Source organism: Phascolarctos cinereus, unplaced genomic scaffold (assembly GCF_003287225.1).
Source record: "Phascolarctos cinereus isolate Bilbo 61053 unplaced genomic scaffold, phaCin_HiC Scaffold_5;HRSCAF=322, whole genome shotgun sequence".
NCBI classification, from domain to species: domain Eukaryota; kingdom Metazoa; phylum Chordata; class Mammalia; order Diprotodontia; family Phascolarctidae; genus Phascolarctos; species Phascolarctos cinereus.
In genome coordinates, this window is record NW_027555958.1 from 2,657,419 (window position 1) to 2,681,336 (window position 23,918).

The following is a 23,918-nucleotide window of genomic DNA, read 5'->3' on the forward strand; positions in this document are numbered from 1 at the left end:
TTTTGCCTGAGCCTTGGAGGAAGCCAGAAGCTAGCATTCCAGGCCTGGGTCCGCAGTTCCTCGTGTACCTGCAGGAAGAAAGGCACAAGCCCAGTGGCTTTGCTCGGCCCTGAGAGCAGCCCCCGAATCGCTTAGGCAACTTGGTGGTGCCTGTTGACAGGTCTGGGCAGTGCTGGCCTTCCCCATGGCTTCTGTTTCCAGAGTCCAGGGTGACCCTTGAGGATGGTGGGGTGTGTGACATGCTCCTAGAGAAGGGCCTGGAACCCGAGAGGAGTTCCTGCAGGGGGCCGCTCTTAGAACAGGGGATTTGACAGTCGTCCCCCAGGTTTGAGCTTCTTGGCCTGCAGTCGAAAACCCCAGAGTGCCCAAAAGTGGGGACAGAGAAGCTTGCAGGGAATGTCGTCTGAGAAGACGACATTTGCCACGTGCCTGCTTAGGCGTGGACTCGTCCCCCAGGGGCAGCGTGGCGAGCTGAGTGTGGCGCCTCTGAGCCCCAGGAGGCGGCTGGTGCCCTCAGGGCGCAAGGCACAGACTCTGGGAGTAATGTGGAGTGAAATTCATCCAACATTGCTTCAGCACCTGCTGTATACAGCACTCTCTGGAAGGCCTTAGAGATACCAAGATGAAAATCACCTTGGGCTCTGAATGGAGAGAAGCTTAAAATCTAAATAGGAGTAGTTGAAGGCTAGCAGGGTGAAGGCCACCTCTGGATCCCCATGCCAGGCTCTGTGCCTCTGAAGCGCCAGGTCACATCTTCAAGGGCCTGGTCTTTGAGCTAGCAGAACTCCCGGGCTGCTGAGGCGAGCTCGGTAGGCTAGTCAGAAGCACGCAGGGAATGGGGTCAGCAAGACCTGAGTTCAAGTCTTGCTTTAGACACTTAGCAGCTGTGTGATCCTGGACTAGTTACTTAACCTCTGTCTGTCTCAGTTTCCTCAACTGTAAAATAGTGATAACAGTAGCCCCTGCCTCCCAGATTTGTCAGAATCAAATGAGATAATAATTAGAAAGCATTTAGCACAGTGTCTGGGACATGGTAGGCATGACATAGAGCCTAGCTATTATCATGCTTATTTTTAATAATTAGCGTTATTTTTGTTATTGTGTTTAGCTGGCATCACTGTGAATAGAGCCCTAGGCCTGGAGTCAACAAAACCCAAGTTCAAATGTAGCATTAGACACTTAGCAGCTGTGTGACCCTGGACAAGTCCCTTAAATGCTGCCTGCGTCAGTTTCCTCATCTGTAATATGGGGATAATAATAGCCCCGGCCTCCCAAAGTTGTCGTCAGGATCAGATGAGATAATAATTGTGAAGCGTTTAGCACACAGCCTGCCAATGCACGCTGCCATCGTCATCGTCGTGAAAGATCTGGGACCCGAGTCGGCCTGACCGAGGCGAGGTTCCGAGGGCCCCAGCAGGCAGGGACCTCTGTAAGCCTGTCAGCTCAAGTGCTCGGCTTGGACAGCCAGAATCAGGCCCTGGCGATCGGGAGGGGAGCACGCCCCTTTGGGGGCAGTCACCGCTGCTGGAGCAGAGGAGTTCTGTACCGAGTTTAGCTCGATGTTGGCAGAGCAGTGGAGAAAGCCTCTTCCTCACAGGAGGAAGGGGGCTAGAGGAGGCGACAGTGGGCAGGGTCACGGCTGTTTGCCTGGTTAGAGCCAGCAGAGTCTGCTGGCTTCATGTCAGCTCCCAGGAGGCTGGAGGCCAAGGGCTGTCACGGTTCTTTGCCTCTGGATCTCCAGGGCCCAGAGTAGCGCGTGGCACAGAGGCAGAGTGTGACCAAGGGTTGCTGGTTGCGTTTGCTTCAGTTCACAAAGTGTCTTCCCCCTAATGTAGACTGGTCCCGAATGCTTCAGGTACTGGCCACTGAGAGGTACTAGATTTGAGGGTGAGGATGTTGACTGGTGCTTCCAGCAGAAGGCAGCCGTCATGGAGTGGGAGCCCCAGAGCATACCGGCTGTTTTACTAAGCACAGATAGCGAGAGATCTGGAAGCCGAGTTTGGGCATGCATCTGGAGTTACAGGCGTGTGTTCTCTATGTCCATGCTGTTCTGTGTGGGGCTTTGGCGGGGTGTGAAGCCACCTGCTTTTAACGCTCTCTGTTCACTTTCAGCGGAGACTTTAACCAACGTGCTGGACTTCAAACGGGACGCTGGCCTGTGGCATGGAGTGCTGACCGTGAGTGTTGCCAGTAGATCTGCACTTTGGAATAAGGCTCATGGATAGCTTCATAGCAAAACAAAAAGTCAGCCCTCTGCTGTGGCAGCATGCAGCGTCTTGGTTGTGGAGTGAGGGCTTTGAGTGATGTGCCTGGAATTGTGTCCAGATAGACGTGTCACTTCCTGTGCGTGGTGCTGAAGCTCGTGCTCTGGGGTGGTAATCGCCGTAGGCCCTAAATAAACAAATGCTTTGGGTTTTTTCAGAGTGTCATGAACCGAATGCACGTTGTCAGTATTCCTTATGCCCTCATGAAAGTGAACCCCCTTTCGTGGATACAGAAAGTGTGCTCCTATAAAGGTAATTATTCCCTGTCTGGGTTCATCCTTTCAAACGACACCCTTAAAAATGGCCAAAGTGAGGGACTGAGGATGTTTCTCACAGAACTGAGAACCGCTGCCGGCCTGCTCTCTCCGTGGCCGGCGGGGCTGGCGGCTGATGAGATGGCCCCTGGCCTGCCAGCCTCCCATCTGTGAGCACTTTGGTTCTGGCCGATTCTGCCTGGTGCATCTTAAGAGCATTTTCTTGAGTTCTGCTGGAGATGGGGATTCCCAGACGAATGCCTCAGCTTTGCCCCCTTCTGGTCTGACTTATGCTAAGACCCCTAACTTGTCGATTGGGTCTTGATAGTACTAAGAAGTGTGCACACATGTGCTGTGTGTGTGTGTGTGTGTGTGTGTGTGTGTGTGTGTGCGCGCGCACGTGCTCCCTCAGTCCTTCCTGTTTACATACGCTTGCTGATGCTCTCTCCTGTCCACGGCAGCCCGGGTGGCGTTAGTGAAATCCCGAGACATGCACTGGTCTCTCCTGGCCCAGCGAGATCAGAGGGACGTCAGCTTGAGCTCCCTGCGGATGCTGATTGTGGCCGACGGAGCCAATCCGTGTAAGTGGAAAGGCCTGGGACATGAGGAGGTGGCTTTCAGACCTCGCTCTCAGCACTGCCACCCCCCACGCACCGCTTCTTCCCATACAGGTTTTCTTGGAATCATAAGCGTCCTCTCCAGGGTGTGTGGGGGACTGTAGCCACCTGCGATGGTAGAAGGGGTTTAGCGGCTGGAACCCAGCAGTCTCTTTTATTTGTAATTCATGCTTTATGATAATTAGTATGCAAGGTTCTGGCTACTCGGTTTTCCTCAGCATGTCCCATGAAGAGAGTGAATTTGATTTTCGTTACTGGGTAGCTATTTCACACTAAATCTACATGTTCTTTGTGTCTGGTGCAAAGAAATGACTCATCCCACCAGTAAACACTTCTTAAGTGCCTGTTGTGTGCCAGGCACTGTGTGCTAAGACCTGGGCATACAGAGAAAGGCAAAAGAGGTGTGGGGCCCTCGAGATGCTTCTCCAGAGCGAGACAGCGTGCAAACAGCTGTGTACAAACAGGGTATTCTGCACAGGACAAACTGAGGGAAGGGTCTACAGTTAGGAGGAGCTGGGGCAGCTTCCTGAGAAGGTAGGATTTTATCTGGGACTTAAGGCTGGGGAGGTCAGTGGTCAGAGTGGAGGAGGAAGAGCCTTCCAGGCCTCCACACACCAAGAGTTGCCCAGCACAGGGAGGGAGGATCTTGTTCATAGAACAGCCAGGAGGCCGGGGTCACTGCATCGTAGAGTACGAGATGGGGAGTGAGGCACTGGAAGCCTGGAAAGGAGGAGAGGGCTGGGCAAGGAGGGACTTTGAACCCAAACAGAGCATTTTATATTTGATCCTGGAGGCAGTGGGGAGCCACCACAGTTGATTGAGTCATGGAGTGAGTGACATGGTCAGACCTGCGCTTGAGGAAAATCACTTTGGTGGCGGAGTGGGGAGAGCCTTGACGTGAGCAGACCCCTCCCCCCAGCAACCATTGCAGTAGTCCAGGTGTGAGGTGTTAAGGGTCTGCACCAGGTGGGGCAGTGTCAGAGGGAAGGGACTGTATTAGAGAGAGGTGAAATCAACAGGCTTGGCGCCATATTGGATCTGGGGGTGGGGGAGGTGTTGTGGGCAATTCGGGGTGACTCCTAGGTTGGGAGCCTGAGGGACTAGGAGGATGGGATGCCCTCTGTAGTGATAAGGAAGCTAGGAGGGAGGGAGGGCTTGGGGGAAAGAAAGAATTCTGTTTGGGACGTGTTGAGTGTAAGATGTCTGTCTACACAGCCCCCAGTTTGAAATGTCCAGTAGTCTTCTCTTACGTCCTTACCACCTAAATGGAGCTCTGTGCCTAAGTTACTTTAAATTAGCACTTAGTTTAGATCTTTGCATGAAGTAGAGATTAAATAATGAAAATTGGATGAATAACTTGACATTTCTAAAGGAATCAACCTCAGACTAATGAAGTCAGAATATTCACTTACCCAAGATTTAGCCCAACTTCATGGGAGTGACTTTAGACTTGCTGCTGGGAAGTCTGGGACCTGCTCTTGTTTCTGCCCCCAGTAGCAGCCTTGGGCACATCGCTAAGCCTCTTAGTCTGTGTGCCCTCATCGGTCAGGTGAGAAGGCTGGGATGGGTCATCTCTGAGTCCGAAAGGAAGGACAGGTCAGTCCCAGCCTTCTTGGACAGGTGGGAGGATTTGTTGGCATGACCAGAGGCAACAAAAGGCCGGTGGTAGTCAGGGAATTGGGAGTGGATGAACCTGCAGAGAGGCAAGATGGGCCCAGCCTGTTGAGAGCTCACCAGTGAGGGGTTTTCAGGAGGCATGAAGAGGCATGAGGAGTGACTTGTCTGAAGGGGTGTTTTAGATGTTCATCACTGCTGGCCAGAGGGGAGACACTGGAGTTAGGTTAGTCTGGGCATGAAGCATTGAGAGCCTGAATCTAGATTGGTGGTTGTAAAGGGGGAAGGGAAGCAGGCAGAGAGAGGAAGGGCTAGTGTGCCTCATTCACTCCTTGGATGTTTGGGGGAGTGGTGGGGGAGCAGTCGGGGGGGAAGCCAAAGGGGGAGCCATTTGGAGGGAATGATGAGTCTGGCTTTAGAAATGTCGATTTGGGGGTGATTGTGGAACTCTAGGTGGGGAGGACAGGGCTTGACGATGCCCAGATGGGGCTAAAGCTCAGCTATGGGCCTCCCCCACCATCAAGGCCCTCAGCCTTAAATAATGTTTCTGAGAGTGTGGACAGGAGCAGAAGTGATCAAGGTGAAACTTGGTCACCTACCGCAGAGAGGACGTGGGCACCCCAGGCCCCATTGAGACTCCAGAGAGCATCCAAGGGATGGTGTTAGGGGTGCTGGAAGGGTCTGAGATTGGCTGAAGAAAGAAGCCTTAGGAAAGACATAGTAGTTACCCTCAAATACTCCTATGACCCCTGCACTGGCCACTCTCCCTCCTCCCCATTTTGACCCCTTGGTGAACCAGTTCAACTCTACACTCCTGTCTTGAACCTCTGACCCCCGATCATATCACCAGTTACACCAGCCGAGCCTCAGCCTTGGATCATGCCCACCATTTGTCGCCTTCTGTCCTCCACACCTGCTGCTGAACAGAGAGAAGATCGTGCCCCCAACCTCAGCTGGGCCCTCACTGCCTCCAGGCAGTCATCCTGTACCTCCCTTATCAACTCCTTGCCCCACTCTCTACCGCCATTCTCCCAAACCTCCCATGGCTCCCCCTTCCCACTGACTCTCTCAACTGAGATCTTTGCCTCATATTTTACACATTTGCTACAATGTCTCTTTTCCCCCACTTCCTTATCTATCACTTAGGTTCCTTCTGCCTCTCTCTCTTTCAGCCCTGTCTTATGTGATGAGGTGGCCTCATTCTTTACCAAGACCAACCCCTCTACCTTCTCAGGCGACCCCATTGCACCTCGTCCCCTCTTTCTGTCATCCCCACTCACGCACTTATTTTCAGTCTTTCCTTCTCTATTGCCTACAAACATGCCTATGTCTCTCCTATCCTGAAAAAAGCGCTCATTTGACCCCTCTGTCCCTGCTAGCTCTCTTCCTATATTCCGCCCTATGTGGCTAAACTTGGAAAAAACCACCTACACGTTCCTCCACTTTCTCTCCTCTCACTTTCTCCTTAATCTCTTACATTCTGGCTTCTGACCTCATCATTCCACCAAAACTCTTCTCTGCACAGTGACCAGTGATCTTTTAGTGGCCAAATCCAGTGGCCTTTTCTCAGTCCTCCTTTCCCTTGACCCCTCTGCAGCACTGGATGCTGTGGATACTCTTGCCACTCTGGGCTTTGGGGACAGCCCACTCTCTTTCTGGTTCTCCTCCTCCCTCTCTAACCACTCCTTCTCTGTCTCCTTTGCTGGATCTTCTTCCATATTACACCCTGTAACCACAGGTCCTTCCGGGCTCTCTTCTCTTCTTCTGTAATACATCGCAGATGACCTCATCAGCTCCCATGGATCTGATGACCATCTCTATGCTGATGCTTCTCAGATGGACCTTTCCTGCCCCAAACTCTCTGCTGACCTCCAGTCTTGCATCGCCATTGGCCTTTCAGACATTTTGAATGGAATGTCCAGTAGACATCTTAAACTCAACATGTCTCATGAGAAATTCACTCTCTTTCCCTCAGATCCCGCCCTGCCGCCTGCTTTCCCCATTACTGTCCACGTTCCCTAGCCAAGCTGTTGCCAAGGCCTGTCACTCCTGTCTCCGTCTTCTCTTGGATACGTCCCCTTCTCTGTTCCGACACTGCCACCACCCTGGTGCAGACCTTCATCACCCTGTGTTTGGTGATAGTGTGCCTGCCTGACGCCTCTCCTCACTCCTCTCCATCCTCCATTCAGCCACCAAAGTGATGTCCCTGAAGCTCAGATCCAACCGTGTCACCCCTGCCTCAGTAAACTCCAGTGGCTCACTGTTACCTCCAGGGGCAAGTACAAAATGCTCCGTTTGGCCTTCAAAGCCCTTTATCACCTCCCTAGTGCTCCCTGACACATTCACTGCCATCCAGCAACCCTGGCCTCCTGGCTATTGCGTAAGTGAGGCATTCCGTTTCTTAGCTGCAGGCATTTTCTCTGTCCATCCCTCCTCTGCCCTGACGACTGACCTCCCTGGGTTACTGTAAGTCCCAAGTAAAATCTCACCCTCTACAGGAAGCTTTCCCCATCCCCTCCTGATTCCAGTGCCTTCCCTCTATTAATTATTTCCTATTTATCAGTATATGGCTTGATTTATATATGTGTTTTTGTATATTGTCTCCCACAATAGAATGTGAGCTCACTGGGGGCAGGGACTATCTTTTGCCTCTTTTTGTATCCCCAGCACTTAGCAAGGTACCTGGCACATTTTGATGGATTCTGCTTTGCCCCAGGATCAGGAGAAATCAGTAGTAGAATTGTTGAAGGAACATGTGGCCTGGCTGTAATAAAGGCAAAGGTTTCTAACACTGAGTACTCCCAGTGTGGAAAGGGCTGTTTTAGGCAGAGGCTAACGATGACTACTTGACAGACATGAAGGAGAGAGGATTCCTGTTGAGAATTGGTTGAACTAGACCAGGGCTTCATAAGCCCCTTCCCCACTCTTGGATTCTCTAAGGAGGATCCCAGAAGAGTCAGGAAAAATGGCCCAAGAGGAAGGAGGACAACTAAGCCCACCCCATGTCAGGGCAGCCAAGAGCAGGGAGAGTTTCACGAAGGATGAGACAGCCAGCAAGATAAATGTGGCACTAGGGTATGAACAGGCAGCTTTCAGATGAAGCAATCAAAGCTGCCTGCAGTCATATGAAGAAATGCTTTAAATCATGATCGATGAGAGAAATGCAAATTAAAACAACTCTGAGCTTCCACCCCACACCTATCAGATTGGCTAACATGACAAAAAAGGAAAATGGTAAGTGTTTGAGGGAACGTGGAGAAACAGACACATTGTGGGTAGAGTTGTGAACTGATCCAAACGTTCTAGAGAGCAATTTGGAACCTTGCCCAAAGGGTTATAAAACGGTATATACCCTTTGATCCAGCAGTACCACTAGTACTCTGTATCCCAAAGAAAAGGAGAAAGGACCTATATGTTCAAAAATATTTATAGCAACTCTTTTTTGTGATGGCCAAGAACTGGTAATTGAAGGGTTGCTCATCATTTGGGGAATGGCTGAACAAGTTGTGGTATATGATTGTGACAGTACTCTTGTGCTGTAAGAAATGATGAGAAGGAGGGTTTCAGAAAAACCTGGAAAGATTTACATGAACTGATGCAGAGTGAAGTAAGCAGAAGCAGGAGAACATTGTACTCAGTAACAGCAACGTTGTAGCAGTGGTCAGCTGTGAATGACTCCACTCTGCTCGGCAATGCTGTGCCCTAAGACAGTTCAGGAGGACTCATGATGAAGAGTGAGAGAGAGAACTCTCCAGAGAGAGAACTGAGAACCTCTGCAGATCGAAGCAGACTTATTTACTTTATTTTGTTGTTCATTTTCCTGGTCTGTTTTCTATTGCAACATGACTGATGCAGAAATATGACTTGCATCACTCATTGCACGTGTATACTTCTGTCAAATTGCTTACTGTCTCAGTGATGGGGGGAAGGGAAGGAGGGAGGGAGAGAGAGGATTTGGAACTCGAAATTTTAAAAAATAAATGTTAAAAATTGTTTTTACATGTAATTGGGAAAAAATAAAATTTTTAAGATGTGTGTGGCCCTCAGTTACTCAGCTTTTAGCATTGCCAGCATCAGTAACATGAGGCTCTGTTAAGCCCATTTATGTGGCTTTTAAGCAAAATCAAGTCACTTCTTTTGTCCTGCAGCCAATGAAGAGCCCTCCTTCCCCCACCCCCCTGGCTTTAGGTAAGCTATCTAAAAATGACAAAATATTGTTGAAATCCCCTTGTGTTCGAGGGATTTGGAAATAGTGTAGAAATGGCCCAGGGGGCTGGCCGTCCATCCTTTTCCACGTATGTGTAGCACCTCATAAACAGCCAGCCTTGGTGAGATGGACACCACTCCAGCCAGAAGGGTTGTACGTGCCTGTCTCCATGGACATACCTGCGTATGAAATCAGGGTCCCTGACCTCCAGGGGTCGGATGTTCAGGAGGGATGATCGCCATGTCCGCATGTTCTTGTGACCACCTGCATTGCCTCTGCAGGGCTGATGACGTCCTTGGGCCACCTTCTTTTAATCACTCTTTACGGCTTATTCTTTCTTCCCACTCAGGGTCGGTATCGTCCTGTGATGCGTTCCTCAATGTCTTTCAGTCCAGAGGGTTGAGACCCGAGGTTATCTGCCCCTGTGCCAGCTCCTCCGAGGCACTCACTGTTGCCATCCGCAGGTAACTTTGTGGAAGGGCTGCACCACCTCATCTAAAGGCCTCCTTGCCTGCCTTAATATCCCCTGGCTCTGGGCCGAGTCTGATCAGCTCGCTACGCTGTAGAGTGACAGGGTGTTCAGGGGGACAGAAGGAAGGAGGACCAGCCCCCAAGGGAAACTCAGACTCCCTCCGCAGGGTGGGAAGGGGCCATGGGCACTCCCCCTCCCCAGTGCCCCATGAGGGATAGATTCCTGAGGGGATGGAGAGGAGCAGGAAAAGAGGAGGGGCGGCTTGGGGCGGTGACATTTGTGCTCCCAGAGGCTGACCCTCTTTGTTGGTCTTCTCTTCCTCCAGCCCCATGTAACCCATTCTGCCACATGGCTGACACCAGCAGGGACTGTGGCAGGCCAAGGGCCTTCCAGAATGCATTTATCTCTTTGACTAGCATTTTGAGCTATTTGCTCTTAAAATGATTTTTAAAAAAATAAAAATAAACAAGGCTTTAGCCTATTGGTAACCCCAGAGAATTTCACGGCCTTAAGACAAAAGGCGAGGGGTCCTTTGGAGACCATCAAAGAGCTTGCCAAGCATCTGCCCGTGTGGGTAGGTCTCCGTGGTGCCCTCAGTCAGTGATACGCTTGCCTGGGCTGGTACCAGGTGGCCTATCTCCTTCACTGTCCCTGATGCAGGACCTACTACCTGGTCCCGATCACATCTATCACTGCTTCCTCCAGCCAAGTCCAGAAACATCCACCAGGAGTCAGTTGTTTAAAACTTGGGAGCGTTTCTAGCTCGTAGCTCAGAGACTGTGTGAGCTGGCTCAGGTCTTCTATTCGGTCCCTGTATTTTTAAGGCCCCTGAGAGGGCAGATGGCTCACTTGAAATTAAATCCAGCTAGCCTCTTGCCCAGGTGCCCCCAGGGCTCAGTCCCAGCCCTGTGCTCAACTCATACCTCTGCCTCCTCTCAGCTGTGGGAGGGACAGTGTCACACTGTTAAGCGTGGGGACTATTTTCATCTCTTCTCCTTAGGATGGCAAGAAGTCTGTGGCCAGGCCTCTTACCTGGCTTTCCCCACTGACAGTGTGTCTGGTGCAGTGCCTGCCATCTAGACCTGTCTGGCCTTGTGTGTGTGGGGGGGGGGGGGGGGGTTAATTAAGCAGTTCTGATTGGTTTTTTTGTTACCCAGTGAACTGTGACCTGCAAGGCCAGAAGGGAGAGAGCAGGGCCTTCATTCCTCCCCCACAAAAGACCCATTCATCAGTTTTTGCCAGAATTGTCTGACTCCTGGTCACCTGGGCCATCCCTTTAATGGCACACCCCGGCTGGGGCTTGGGACATTGGTGCTCACAGATGCTTTGATGTCCTACTGGATTTGACCTTTTGAATGGGATCATGATGTAATGGAGAGTGTGCTGGATTCAGACGGTAACTCCCAGGTTCCAGCCTGCTTCAAACATTTACAAGACATGTGGCCATGGGCAAATGTCCAGACCTTTCTGAGTCTCTGTGTCCTCATCTTTGAGTGGGGAAGGCATGAGACACAGACAAGCTCGTGGGGCCATCGGCTAGAAGGGATGCCAGGAGCCACACAGCTGGGCCAGCCTGGGGCACTGGGTCTGGGAGGGGCTTTGCCTAGCATCCCCTCTAATTGGTAAAATTGGTTTTCTTTGTTTTGGGTTTCAGTGAGCACTTTCATTTACATAATGGAACACAGAGGGGGAATTTTAATGGAACCTTCTGCAGACACGTCTTAGTTCAAGCCTGCTTTTCTTTTGAAGGATCTAGTGCCTCATTTAGCATAAGACTTTGCTGACTGCCCTGCTTGTCTGTGATTCCTTCTGTTGCCTTCTTCCTGGGGTAGGGGCAGGAGCTGGAAGAGAGCCCTGGGTAGTCACAGGCTGCCTTTGCCTTTGTTTTTCAGACCCCCCGATTCCGGTGGCCCTCCCCCAGGCAAAACTGTGCTATCCATGAACGGCCTCAGCTATGGTGTGATTCGAGTAGACACGGAAGAAAAGTTGTCTGTATTGACTGTTCAGGATGTTGGCCAGGTCATGCCTGGAGGTGAGAAGGGTCTTTGACATGCCAAGTAAGGATTGCTGGTGGGAAGTAGCTACGGAGACATGCTGCCTTTCTTTTGGGGAAAAGGTGGCTTGGGAACTGCTTTTACAACTATTTCAATCCAGCTTGTCATGGTTTTGAAACAAAATCTGGCACCAAACCTCACTGACTTGGGGGAGATAGTGGTATCCTCCAGATAGTCACCCTCCTTCTCCTGGCCAGTTCAGAGCCATAACCCCGTGGGCACGTTCTACACACAGGCAGCCTTGGGCTCAGGGATTCTTCTCCCAATGCTTCCCAGAGTTTCATGGTGATCACACTGTGGGGGAATACTCTTGCTCACCAGACTTGTCTGTGGCCACAGAGAAGGGGAATCCTTGGGACCCTGAGGCAGAAAAGTTGGGTGGTCCTGCGGCTGTCCCCTACCCCAGCTTATCAGATGGTCCTTGAGAGAGGAGATTGAGTTCTTTGAAACAGGCACCTTTTTTTTTTTTTTTTGTTAGGCAATGGGGTTGCCAAGTGACTTGCCCAGGGTTACACAGCTAGTAAGTGTTATGTGGCTAAGGCTGGATTTGAACTCAGATCCTCCTGAATCCAGGGCCAGTGCTCTATCCACTGCGCTACCTAGCTGCTCCTAGAAACAGGCTGTTTTGAATAACGAGTGAAATTGTTCACAGAATTCTTCTCCTAACAGATAGTATGTTCTGCTCCACGTAACTTGTTGGCGTGAATGTTTTCCCCTGGGAGAAGTTGCTCCCAGAGAGACAGATCTTTGCTGCTGAAACCACTGATGGAGGAAGAAGGGAGAGTGGCCTGGCAGTCCAGGCCTCAGATGGGAGACTATTCTTAATTCTTAATCAGATGTTGTCATCATCGTTGTCATTCCCCCCCCCCCGCCCCCAGCCCTCACCTATGCACACATGCATGTCCGCCTTCGGGGGCACTGGCAAAGAGGCCGTCATCAAGAGCACCAGGACAGCCGTTGCTGCAGAGTTGAAATGGACCAGAGATGCAGCAGAAGTGAAATGGACCAGAGGTGCAGCAGAGGTGAAATGGACCAGGGATGCTGCAAAGGTGAAATGGACCAGAGGTGCAGCAGAGGTGAAATGGACCAGGGATGCTGCAGAGGTGAAATGGACCAGAGGTGCAGCAGAGGTGAAATGGACCAGAGGTGAAATTGGCTGGGCTTCTGCTTTGCTAGCAGTGTGTCAGCTGATTAGTCATGGGGCTGTGGGTCACGTGGCTGGATAGTCCAAAACCCGATTCTGCCTGCCTGGGTCCCCCTCTCTACTTGTCTTCATTCCTTTGGGCCAACCCACAACTGATGAGCCTCTGCCTGTTCAACCAGGAGGGGCCTCCAGCCACAGGTGGTGTGGTGGTGGTTTCTGCCACCCTGGTCTTGCCTTCATGTCCCTCTGAGCTGGGCAGACTGTTGGACAGCTGATGTCCAGAGCCATCCACCCCTCCCCTGGGCAGCCAGCGGGGTCAAGTGCCTCCTGGTGCCCCTGGATGGCATCTTTTAGAGGGGAAGTGCTCACGAGGAATCAAAAGGCCCTTCTGAGCCATCTAGTCAGGATCTCAGTCTTCAGATGGAGCCGTGATTTCACCTAGAAAACAAACCCAGAGAGAAACAGTCCCTGCAAGGTACCATCCCCAAAGTCCTGCAGCAGAAAGTTGCCTCCTCCCCAAAGTGGGGGTGCTGACTTGCACACCGTGGGAGTCTTGCCATCTCATCTACAAAGTTGGGGTACTGGGAGAGGATTCTGGGAAGATGGCAGAGTAGGTTAGAAAACTTTGAGCTCCAGATTTCCTCCACAAAAAAAGACAGAACATCACTCAGAGTGAACCTCGAACAGCACAAATAAATAGAGAGTCCAGGTAAAGTAGATGTCGCGCCCCCCCCCCCCCAAGACATTTGGTAAGACCCCAGGAAAGACTTGACCTTCAGGGCAGAGGTTTGGCCTGAGTGACATGGAATCAAACAGCAGCAGGCGCTGGGGTCAGCTGAGCCTTAGGAACTTTGACCTCATGAACAGCATCTGGGTGGGGTGGCTGAGTGGAAGAAAATTGAAGGACCAAGCACAGCTGTGCTGATCAGGCCCACACTGGGTGAGCGGTGTAGCAGAGGGAAAGGGACCCTGCTGGCTGTGGGCACTCTCAGGAGAGCAGAGTCCCTTGTTTCAGTTCCAGGGCAGAGAGGACAGCTGTAGTTGCAGCCACTGGAGGGGCTACAGGGAGCAAGAGCATTTGCAGGACAGCATGGCTGGGGGCCCTAGCCATGGCTTAAGGGTGGAGAGGAGTGTTCAAGTTTGGGCCCCTGCACAGAGCTTAGAATATAACAGTGAGAACATAACAGACCTAAGGCCAGGAGCATCATTCCTTGGGACTACAACTTGATTATAATAATAGCTACTGAAAACAAAATAAAACAAAAATAAAAATGAGTAAGCAAAGGAGAAAGAACCCAGCCCTAGATAGCTACTATAGAGAAGATGTAGGTTCATATTCAGAGGGAGATAGTGGAGCTAAAAAAGCCACTACTTTTTCAGTGAGAAACGTCAAATGGTCCCAAGCCCATAAAGAGTTCTTAGAAGAACTTTAAAAATCAAATAAGAGAGACTGAGAGAAAATGAGAGAGAAGAAAAAGAACAATCTAAAAAAATCAAGAAAATCTTGAAAAGAAAGTCAACCAACTAGAAACAGGCTCAAAAACTTCAAGAAGAAAATAATTCCTTGAAAACTAGAATTGGGCAAGGGAAGCTAATGATATTGTAAGACACCAAGAAATAATAAAACAGAATCAAAAGAATGAAAAAATAGAAGAGAATGTGAAACATCTTAGCAGAGAAACAACTGATCGAGAGAACAGATTGAGGAGAAATAATATAAGAAGAGTTGGACTACCTGAAAATTACAGTTTTTAAAAAGAGGCTTGATATAATATTACAAGAAATTGTCAAGGAAAATTACCCTGAAGTTCTTTAACAAGAAGGAAAAAATCCACTAATCACCTGAAAGAGATCCCAGGAGGAAAACTTACAGGGATACATAGCCAAGTTTCAAAGTTCCCAGGTTAAGGAGAAAATATTGCAAGCAACAAGAAAAAAACCCCTAAATATCATGGAGCTACACTAAGGATTACACAAGGCCTGGCCGCTAATACATTGAAAGACTGCAGGTCTTCATAGAGCAGAAGAGCTGGGTCACGACCAAGGGTAGCTTACGGAGCAAAGTTGAGCGTAATACTGAATGCAAATAACAGGATAATTAACAACCGAAAGACTTCCAGATATTTGTGACAAAAACAGCAGAACTTAATGGAAAACTCGACATGTGAGATCCAGGAGAAATCAAAGGCAAACATTAAAGACCAATCATAAGGGACCCAGTGAGGCCAGATTGTTTACTTCTTCTATGTGAAGATGTTGGGACTCTTAAGACTGTCATTATTTGGGCAGTTTGAAAGAAAGGCCTGGGCTGAGCTGTATATGATGGAGTGACACTAAAGAAATTAAAATTGTGTAAGGAGAGACAAATGAGTAATTATTTCACAAATAAAGCATGAAAAGAAGTATTGATATCAAGGAAGCAAGTGGGGGCACAGAGGGCAGGTGCTCACTTCCGTCTGAAATGGGTTAAAGAGGGAACGGCATGTATCTAGAAGGGTATCCTGGTCTTCTAAACGTAGAAGAGGGCAGGAGAGAAGAAAGGAGAGAGGCTTTTAGAGGGGTGGGTATTTTATGTGATGTTCACAGATGAAAGCTAAAATGGTTTTCAGAAATAGCACAAACAAATTTAAGTTCTCCATCTCCGTGGATTCCACAAGGGCAGGGCCAGTCTTTTGCCACTTTTTGTGTCCCTGGCACACAGTGGGTGCTTAATCCGTGTCGATCGATTGACACATTGAAAAGGTGTGATCGCCACGGCCAAGGCAGCGCGTCCCGAGTCATCTCCTGTGCCCTCTCTGTGCCCCGGAACAAGCATGTCCTAGAGTCGGCACGCCTCTTTTTGTCACTCGGCCTCTTTGTCTTTCAGCCAGCGTGTGTGTGGTGAAGGTAGAAGGCACCCCTTACCTCTGCAGAACGGACGAAGTGGGAGAAGTGTGTGTCCACTCTGGAGCCACTGGGGCTGCCTACTACGGCCTGGTTGGAATCACCAGGAACGTGTTCGAGGTGCGCCCGAAGGCCCTGCTGGGCCTCTCTTGTTCACCCAGTGGGGGGCTGGGGAGGGGGGGTTGGCCAGCAGCCTCTCCCTGGGTCTCTTCTCACTCTGTATCCTCAGCACTGCTGCCAGAATCTTCCCTAGGCCTGGGCCTGCTCAGAGCCTCTGTGGGGCCTAAAGAGCAGCCCCAGCCGGGCTGAGAGGCCCGTGCTGCCCGAGCCGTCATTCCCATTCCTTCCCTTTGCAAACTCTGCCTTCTGGGTGGTCTGTGCTCCTCTCCATGCCCCGAGCTCAAAGCCTTCCATGCTCAGCTCCTGTATCACCTTCTCCAGGAAGCCTCCCTTGACTGCCCTTCCCCCTCTTTGTGGGCATGTGGTGTCGGTTCACAAATTTGGGAAAGTTTCCATTAGCCCCTGACAGACGCAGTGAAAGCTCGTTACACCAAGACTAGCAGTGTGAGAGAGGAGAGGTCATGGGCCCTCAGGGCCCCGTGGGGATGTGCACTGTTTCTGCCCTGTCGGCTGTGGTGGAATCCACTGGGCAAACAGCAGTGAGCAGGATTGGCAGATGGGCCAAGGAAGTGAGAGTGGGAAAAGCAGAATGTCTATAGGATACCCCGTCCCTGGCCGAGGGGCTGATAACTCCGCATTGGTGGGAGCCCAGAAATGTAAGAGAGGAGTGGGCCTCCGTGCCTCTGGCCTCCTCCTTCCTCAGAGCTTCTGTCTGCCCACATGGTCAGCGTTCTGTTGGGGGCAGGGGGAGTCTGGGGTCCAGGGAAGCCTGCCATTTGGCTGTAAAGAAGTAGGTTAGCAAAATTCAGCTCCCTCCCTCTCTCACTCTCTCTCTCTCTCTCTCTCTCTCTCACTCTCTCTATCTCTCCCTCCTTCTCCCCTTCCCTCCTTCTCTCCCTCCCGCCTTTCCTTCTCCCTTTCCTGACGCTCCCCTTCCCTCTCTTTCCAAACCAAACCTGATTGGCATCCCAAGTTTAGTTTTGGAGGAAACTGGGATCTGTGTGTGCAGAGAGATTTTAAAAAATCATTCCTCAGGATTGACTTAGCCAATGTTTGTTGAGGAAAATGGTCTCTTTCGTGTGAGCTTTATTCCTTATGTCAATGAAAATTTGATGGAAATGGTGTTTGGAGTGTTCCATCCACTCCAAAGGGGAGGTTGTGGGGGCAGAAATCACTTTTTTTTATTTTGTAGCCAAACTCTATAGACTCGGACCCCACGCTGTGATTACACAGCGAGTAGCTGCCACCTGCATGACACTCATTTGGTCACTTGAACCTTAAAATCGTCTCACTGAATTTTTTTTTCACTTATTTGTATTTGTTTTTCTAATTAATTTATTTCTTTTTAGTTTCCATCACTCACTTCACCGAGTATTTTCGCAGGTGGGAATGCCATGCTAGTATTTGGGGGTGGGTAGAGTGTGCCAGGAGACCAGTTCAGGTGCCCCTAGTGAGGAGGGGCAGAGCCCTCCAGCTCCTGACTTGGCTCTAGCCACGGGGCATCCACAGCTGGGCCTGCTTCAACAACACGTCTTCTGAAAACCCACAGACAGCAGAGACCTCCTGGGTCCTCTGCCTGCTCTTTTTGAGTTGGCGTGAGCTTTGAGAGATGCCTGGGAGGCGTAGGTCCGGCGCAGTCCAGCCCTTCCCCTCTCAGTCTTTGAATCGGGGCCAACATCCGGTGTTCTAGCACGGGCAGGACTGGCCTGGCCAGGGAGAAGCGTAGCCTGATTCCTTTTCTTGCTTCTCCGTCAGACTGTTCCGGTCACGGCAGGAGGTGTGCCCATTTCTGACCAGCCTTTTACGCGGACAGGATTGCTGGGCTTTATTGGGCCAGTAAGTGTCTCAAGGGATAGAAGACACATCCAGAACCACTCTTTTAGCAGCAAGGCTCCATTCTTTTTATTATATACATGCATATGTGCACATGTGTGTGCATATCCACACACGCATGCCGCCTTCCTGCCCCACCACTGCCCGTTGTGAGCCACTAGCTGCAGCTGCCCTTGGCTGGCAAAGATGCACGGCTTTGCGTGTGCCCGCCCTGAAGGCTTTGTTCTGTCCAAGAGCACCTGACCCCTGGCCCCAGCCACCCCCTCTCCGGTGCCAACCTGCTCTGCCCCTTCTTCCTGCTGCTCCCCAGGTGCTGGCCTTTCGCTGGCCTGTTGTCACATCGGAGCATTTCAGAGGCCTGGGTCTGTGCTCCTTGGTCTGTGGCCCATGGCCCACCCAGCCCCTGGCCCCGGCAGGTCACCCCTCCTTCCTGTCAGTGATTCCTGTTTGTGTCTTTTGTGCTGAGGACCAGCTGGTGTTTGTCGTGGGCAAGCTGGACGGGCTGATGGCGGTCGGCCTCCGCAGGCACAGCGCGGACGACGTGGTGGCCACCGCTTTGGCGGTAGAACCGATGAAGTTCGTCTACAGAGGAAGGTGCTGACCCGGGCCGGGGCCTGCTCCCCCGTCACAGAGCTGGTGGCCTGCGCCGGCCACGGGATGCTGTCTGAGATCCGGGGGGCGCCCGCTCTTGGCAGGCGTCTGGGTGGCTTTCCCTCTGGCTTGTCACGTGTGGCCTTTGCCTAAGGCAAGGTGCCTCTCTCTGGTGGTGAGGAGACCCAGAGCCCAGGGCGCCTCTCCCTCAGGGAAGGTAAAAGCAGAAGCAGTGTGAGTGTATCTGTCATTTGCCAGTGAAGACCCCCTCGTTCTCATCAGTAGAAGCTGTGATGATAGCTAGCGTTCCTGTGGCACCTACTGCGTGCCGGACGCTGTGCTGAGCATTCTGCAAACACCAGCTCATCTGATCCTCATGACAGCCCTGCGAGCTTGGTGCTGTTGTCATCCCCATTTTACAGCTGTGGAAACTGAGGCAAACTGGCAAAATGACTTGCCCAGGCTCACAATAGATGTCTGTGGCTGGATTTGAGCTCAGGACCTCCTGCTTCCTGGCCTAGTGCTGTATCCACCCAACAAGCCAGCTACCTGCTTCAGTGCACATTTATTAATTAAGTACCTGCCGTGTGCCAGGCACTATACTAGCTATACAAAGACAGAAATGCAAGAGTCCCTGCCCCCGGGTGCTTTCGTTCCACTAGCGTGTTCCATGTATGTGTACGTACAAAGTAAACGTGAGATCATTGTGTGGAGGAAGCTAGGAGCAGCTAGGGCAGGGGTCTGGGGGAAAGGACGTCCGAAAGGCCTCCTGGGTGAGGGGGCATGTGAGCTGAGCTGGGAAGGCAACTGGGGATTCTGAGATGCAGCAGGGAGGAGGGAGGGCACTTCTGGCAGAGGGAGCAGCCCGTGCAAGGGCCTGGAGACAGGCGACGTGGAGTGTTGTGTGTGAGCAACAGCAGGAAAGGCCATTTGTCTGGAGCACAGCATTTGGGCAGAAATGCTGACGCGGGAGGGCTTTGTGTGTGACAGATAGACGGTAGGGAGCCCGATCTCACATAGGGGAGTGAGAGTGTAAGAGCCGAGGAAGTCTGTGGGAGGGTCTCCACCGGGGCCATGCCCTCAGAGACAGAGACAGTGGGCCGGGGAGGGAAGGGTCCGGAAAGCGGGCAGGCTGTGGGGACCAAGATCAGCAAGGCTCCAATCCAGCATGGCAGGTCTGGTGAGGGTCCGACTTCAAGGGGAAGGGACGATTCCCTTGACTCAGTTCTACCAAGAAAAGAGTGGGTCCTATTCAGAAGAGAAAGGCAGCTCTGCACTGGGGCACGGGCTTGTCTGGGAAGGAGCCGGGGCTCCTGTGCCCCGGCCCGACCCTGCTTCTGCCTTTGTTGCAGAATAGCCGTGTTCTCGGTGACCGTCTTGCACGATGACCGTATAGTGCTGGTGGCCGAGCAGCGTCCAGATGCGTCGGAGGAGGACAGTTTTCAGTGGATGAGCCGGGTCCTGCAGGTAAGCCCCCTTTGCCTCAGCGGGCCGAGGACTTGGGGGCAAGTCACTGAGCCGCTCTGGGCCTCAGCTTCCTCACCTGAAGATGAGGAGGTTGGCCTCGGCGGGCTCCGAGGTACCTTCCAGGGCCCTGGCTCCGCTACATACCAGCATCGCGGCCCTGGGCACAGGCCTGAACCTGGCTGGGACTCAGTTTCCTCCTTGGTGAGATGTAGGGATTAGACGAGTGAAGTGGATTTCAGGTGGCATGTTGGCGCTTCCCACCATTTCACCAGAACACGCAGGGCCTGGGAGCTGGCAGCAGGCCCGAGGGGACGCTCTGGGCCTCAACCTGAAGTCTCCAGTTCTTGAGGCTCTATCCAACATGCACATGAGAAGCCAGAGGGATAGAAAGAGCTGTGTTCTCTGGGGGGACTCGCAGCATGATACAAGAGAAATAGGGAGGCATAGAATAGGTGGGGGCAGCACCAACAGTGAGGGGATCCAGGACCTCCTGGAGGACGAGCCTCAGAGGACGTTGGAGGGAGGAGGAAGGGCACACCTGGCAGGGAGCCCAGCCGGGGTAAAGCCAAAGTGACTGGACACAGAAGGTCATTGCCTAGTTTTTCCAGACTTAAAATGTCATTTTCTCATCATCATTGTTGGGTCAGGTGCCGGTTGCTTTTGAGACAAGCATTGTACCCATGAGCTCCTTACTTTAATGAAACAGGGTGGTATCCAGAAGTTCTAGGTCTGGGATGAATGAGGAGCCACGAGGGCATTGTAGACCCCAGACCAGAAGGTGCAGAGATGCCATTCTCTTTTCCAGCACAAGGTTGTAGGGCTGCTGGCAAATCGAGAAGCCGTGATATATGTAAGGGGTGGAAGAGAAATTCACTCCCTTTCTGGGAGGGCGTGAGTTGGAGCAAGATTTGGGGTTGAATTTTTTTTTTTTAATTTTAAATCAATTTATTTTGATTTATCAACAATCACTTCCATAAGCTTTTGAGTTTTAAATTTTTCTCCCCACCTCCCTCCCCAAGACGGCTCACAATCTGATATAGGCTCTACATATACATTCCAATTAAACATATTTTCACAATAGTGATGTTGTAAGGAAGAATTGGAACCAATAGGAGGAACCACCAGAAAGAGGAAACAAAACGAAACAGAAGAAAAAAGTAGCAAATGCTGTGCTTCGATCTGCATTCAAACTCCATAGTTCTTTCTTTGGATGTGGACAGCATTTCCCATCATGAGGCCTCTGGAGATGTCTTAGATTCTTGTACTGCTGAGAAGAGTTCAGTTTCTCAATATTAGTCATTGCACAACGTGGCTGTTACTGTGTACAGTGTTCTCTTGGTTGTGCTCCCTTCATTCAGCATCAGTCCATACAAGTCTTTCCAGGCTTTTCTGAAGTCAGCCTGCTCATCATTTCTTAGAGCACGATAGTATTCCACTCCATTCATGTACCATGACTTGTTCAGCCATTCCCCAGTTGATGGGCATCCTCTCAGTTTCCAGTTTTTTACCATTGGGGTCAGTTTTTTAACAGAGCTTAGAGGAATGGGGTGAGGCTGTCAGCATATGGATGCCTGGTTGAATTGATGGAGAAAAAGCCACTCCTTTTAATCCATATGTAGGCAGCATCATTCATGCTTTACAGAAGTCAGGACAGTGCACATGCATATGCATATGTGTGTTAGCAAATATTCCCTGAGTTCCTGCTCAGAGGAGGGACCTCAGATGTTCACATCCTTTCTTAGTGATTGTCTTTGAAAGGTGCCTGGGACTCAGGGTTGGAAGGCAAAGCTGGCCCGCGTCGTGCCCAGTGGACCCTAGCGACGTCGCTGAGCAACAGCCCCGCCCTGACCTGTAGAGAGGCAGCAGTGAGGCACTGTGCCTGGGCCTTCTGCTCCTTTCTAGCGGCTTACAGGGCATTCTCTTTCTGAGGGATGTGTCTGTGAATGTTCGGTCTGTGTTCTTTCCTTTAAGGCAATAGACAGCATCCATCAGGTCGGCGTGTACTGTCTCGCCCTGGTCCCTGCCAACACTTTGCCCAAAGCTCCACTTGGGGGAATCCACATCTCCGAAACCAAGCAGCGCTTTCTTGAGGGCACTCTGCACCCCTGCAATGTCCTAATGTGCCCTCACACGTGTGTCACTAACCTTCCCAAGCCTCGCCAGAAGCAGCCAGGTCAGTGACCCAGGATGCGTCAGGATGCTCTCCGTACTCAGAGGGGTTTGCTGCCGGTGGTGGTCCTTGGGCTTAGTAAGCCTGGCATCGGGAGCAGGGAGTGGCAAAGCCTGATTTTACCTCATGTGTGCCTCCGGTGCTGTGGTGAGTTTGGAGGCACCAGGATGAGCACTGGGATGCAGTGAATGGCACTTAGAGGTAGGGAGGGCTGGGCAAAGGGGTGGCTCTGCCGGGTGCCTCTGTGGCCCTTCCCACTCTGCCTGCTGGGAGCTGCCCTCTGTCTTTCTGAGAATCTCACCAGAAGCTCTAGAGGTCAAGTGTGGTGACCTGAACTGACCGTGCCAAGCAGATTGTAAAGGCTAAGTGTCCTTGCGCTGTCCTTAGCCACATCCAGTGTTTCTCAGCAATGGGAAGAGGCTTGGCAGAAGCCATGATGCCTGGGACTGGCGGGGGGGTTAGTGAGGGATCTGGCCGTGATGGACCCGAGTTAGGATGCGTCCCAGAGCAGCTGGGCCATTTTCCCACAGATTCCCCTAGGATTTTAGGCACCCGAACCAAGGTCTTCCTTTTAAAATAATTTTTAAAATTTTTTTCAATTAAAAAATGTTTTCTCTCCCTCTTACCCGCCCTTGGAGGAAAAAAGGAAAAAGAAAGAAAACCAAAAGCCATCTAACAAATACGCATAGTCCAACAGAACAAATCCCCACGTTGGCCGGGTCCCCAAATGTCTGTCTTGTTCTGTCCTCGAGGTCATCGGCTCTGTCTTGTTGGCATCGAGTTGATCCGAGGTTTTAAGTCTTCCAGAGTCTGTCTTTCCATAACTGTTATTGGATAAATGGCTCTCCTGGTTCTGCCCAGCTCCTCTCGGCAGCTCCTGTGAGGCTGCCCAGGTTTCACTGAAACCATCCCTTCGGTCATTCTTTCAGCCCCGCCCTTTGGTTCTGCCAGCAGGAAGAGCTGCTGCCAGTGCTTCTGCCCCTATGGGTCCTTCTCGTCCTTTTGGATATCTTTGAGGGGGTGGGGGTAGAGGCCAGAGACCTCCTGAGCATCGGTCCAGCCGTGAGCGCACCAGTGTCCTGTTCTCCCCTTGCCTTGGGCTGAACAACCATCACCACATGATACCTCTTTAGGGCCCCAGATTCTGTCAGAGCCCCTCTTGTTCCTGGGGCACGTCATGTCCCTGCCATCCACAGGGAGCAGTGTGGCCCAGGCAGCAGAGCCCTGGACGCCTTCTCTGTCTGTCTAGACAGATCCCTCCCTGCTCTGCCAATGTGGGGCGAGGTCACTCACTGACAGTGACCAGCGTTCCTGGCTGGTGCCTTCACACTCTTTGGGGGCCTCTCCTCCCATGGTGTATTCCTTCATTCTAAGGAGGTTCTCTTGGGGTCCTCATCTTTCTCTTTAAACTGCAGAAGTTGGGCCTGCCTCCATGATTGTTGGGAACCTCGTTGCTGGGAAGAGAATCGCACAGGCCTCGGGGCGAGACGTCACACAGCTGGAGGACAACGACCAGGCAAGAAAGGTGGCCTAGTGCAGCCGTGGGCCCTGCCTGGGGTGGCTCCTCTTGTCCGTGGGGCGTCCAGGCAGGCCTGACCTTGTTTTCTCTCCTGATCAGTTTTTGTACCTGGCGGATGTCTTGCAGTGGCGGGCCCAGACCACCCCAGACCACCCTCTGTTCCTGCTGCTGAATGCCAAGGTGAGCAGGCTGGAGGTGTGCAAGTGACTGGGGAATGTCCGTGTCTCATTCCCAGGGCCACATCCTAACTGCTGGCTAGTTGAGTGAAGGAATGAGCCTTCAGGGGTCTTCTCAGGCTCATGATTAGTCAGGGGGGAGCACTCTTTTTTTTTTCTTGGCTAGGCAGTGGGGTTAAATGATTTGCCCAGGGTCACACAGCTAGTAAGTGTCAGATGTCTGAGGCCAGATTTGAACTCAGGTCCTCCTAAATCCACTGCGCCACCTAGCTGCCCCAGGGAGAGCACTCTTATCAAGAGTGGGGTCCTCCCAGTTGTCTCGAGGCAGGAATTTCTGTCACCCAACACCTACTCGTTGATAAAGTGTCCAGCAGGTCTGAGAGTTCAGCTCAGCCCAAGTTACTTAGCCTTGAGCTCAGATTCCTATTCTGGAGGGGGTGCTGCAGGAAGACCATTCCAGGCCATAATTGCAAAGGTCCAGACAAGCGGGATGACCCTACTGACATGAGGATGGGGGTGTTGGCCATCGTGGT

The 23,918-nt window shown here is 51.6% G+C and overlaps 1 protein-coding gene across 10 annotated transcripts in view; it reads left to right on the forward strand.

The window, feature by feature from the left end:
- The window catches only part of DIP2A (disco interacting protein 2 homolog A), a 126,300-nt gene that overhangs the window by 80,355 nt on the left and 22,027 nt on the right, over positions 1 to 23,918 (forward strand). For 8 of the 10 annotated variants that reach the window (XR_013486761.1, XM_020973347.2, XM_020973350.2 and 5 more), the window contains 12 exons: positions 2,113 to 2,177; positions 2,423 to 2,516; positions 2,980 to 3,099; positions 9,306 to 9,420; positions 11,321 to 11,460; positions 15,493 to 15,629; positions 17,385 to 17,465; positions 17,929 to 18,056; positions 19,406 to 19,520; positions 21,492 to 21,693; positions 23,106 to 23,215; positions 23,309 to 23,389. Coding sequence is in view for 9 of the 10 variants with exons in the window: in XM_020973347.2 (XP_020829006.1) it covers positions 2,113 to 2,177; positions 2,423 to 2,516; positions 2,980 to 3,099; positions 9,306 to 9,420; positions 11,321 to 11,460; positions 15,493 to 15,629; positions 17,385 to 17,465; positions 17,929 to 18,056; positions 19,406 to 19,520; positions 21,492 to 21,693; positions 23,106 to 23,215; positions 23,309 to 23,389 (1,388 nt within the window). In the remaining variant the exon portion in view is untranslated. Of the gene's footprint in view, positions 1 to 2,112; positions 2,178 to 2,422; positions 2,517 to 2,979; positions 3,100 to 9,305; positions 9,421 to 11,320; positions 11,461 to 15,492; positions 15,630 to 17,384; positions 17,466 to 17,928; positions 18,057 to 19,405; positions 19,521 to 21,491; positions 21,694 to 23,105; positions 23,216 to 23,308; positions 23,390 to 23,918 lie in introns of those variants that run through there. The other 2 variants (XM_020973348.2, XM_078154598.1) reach the window with 2 other exon arrangements.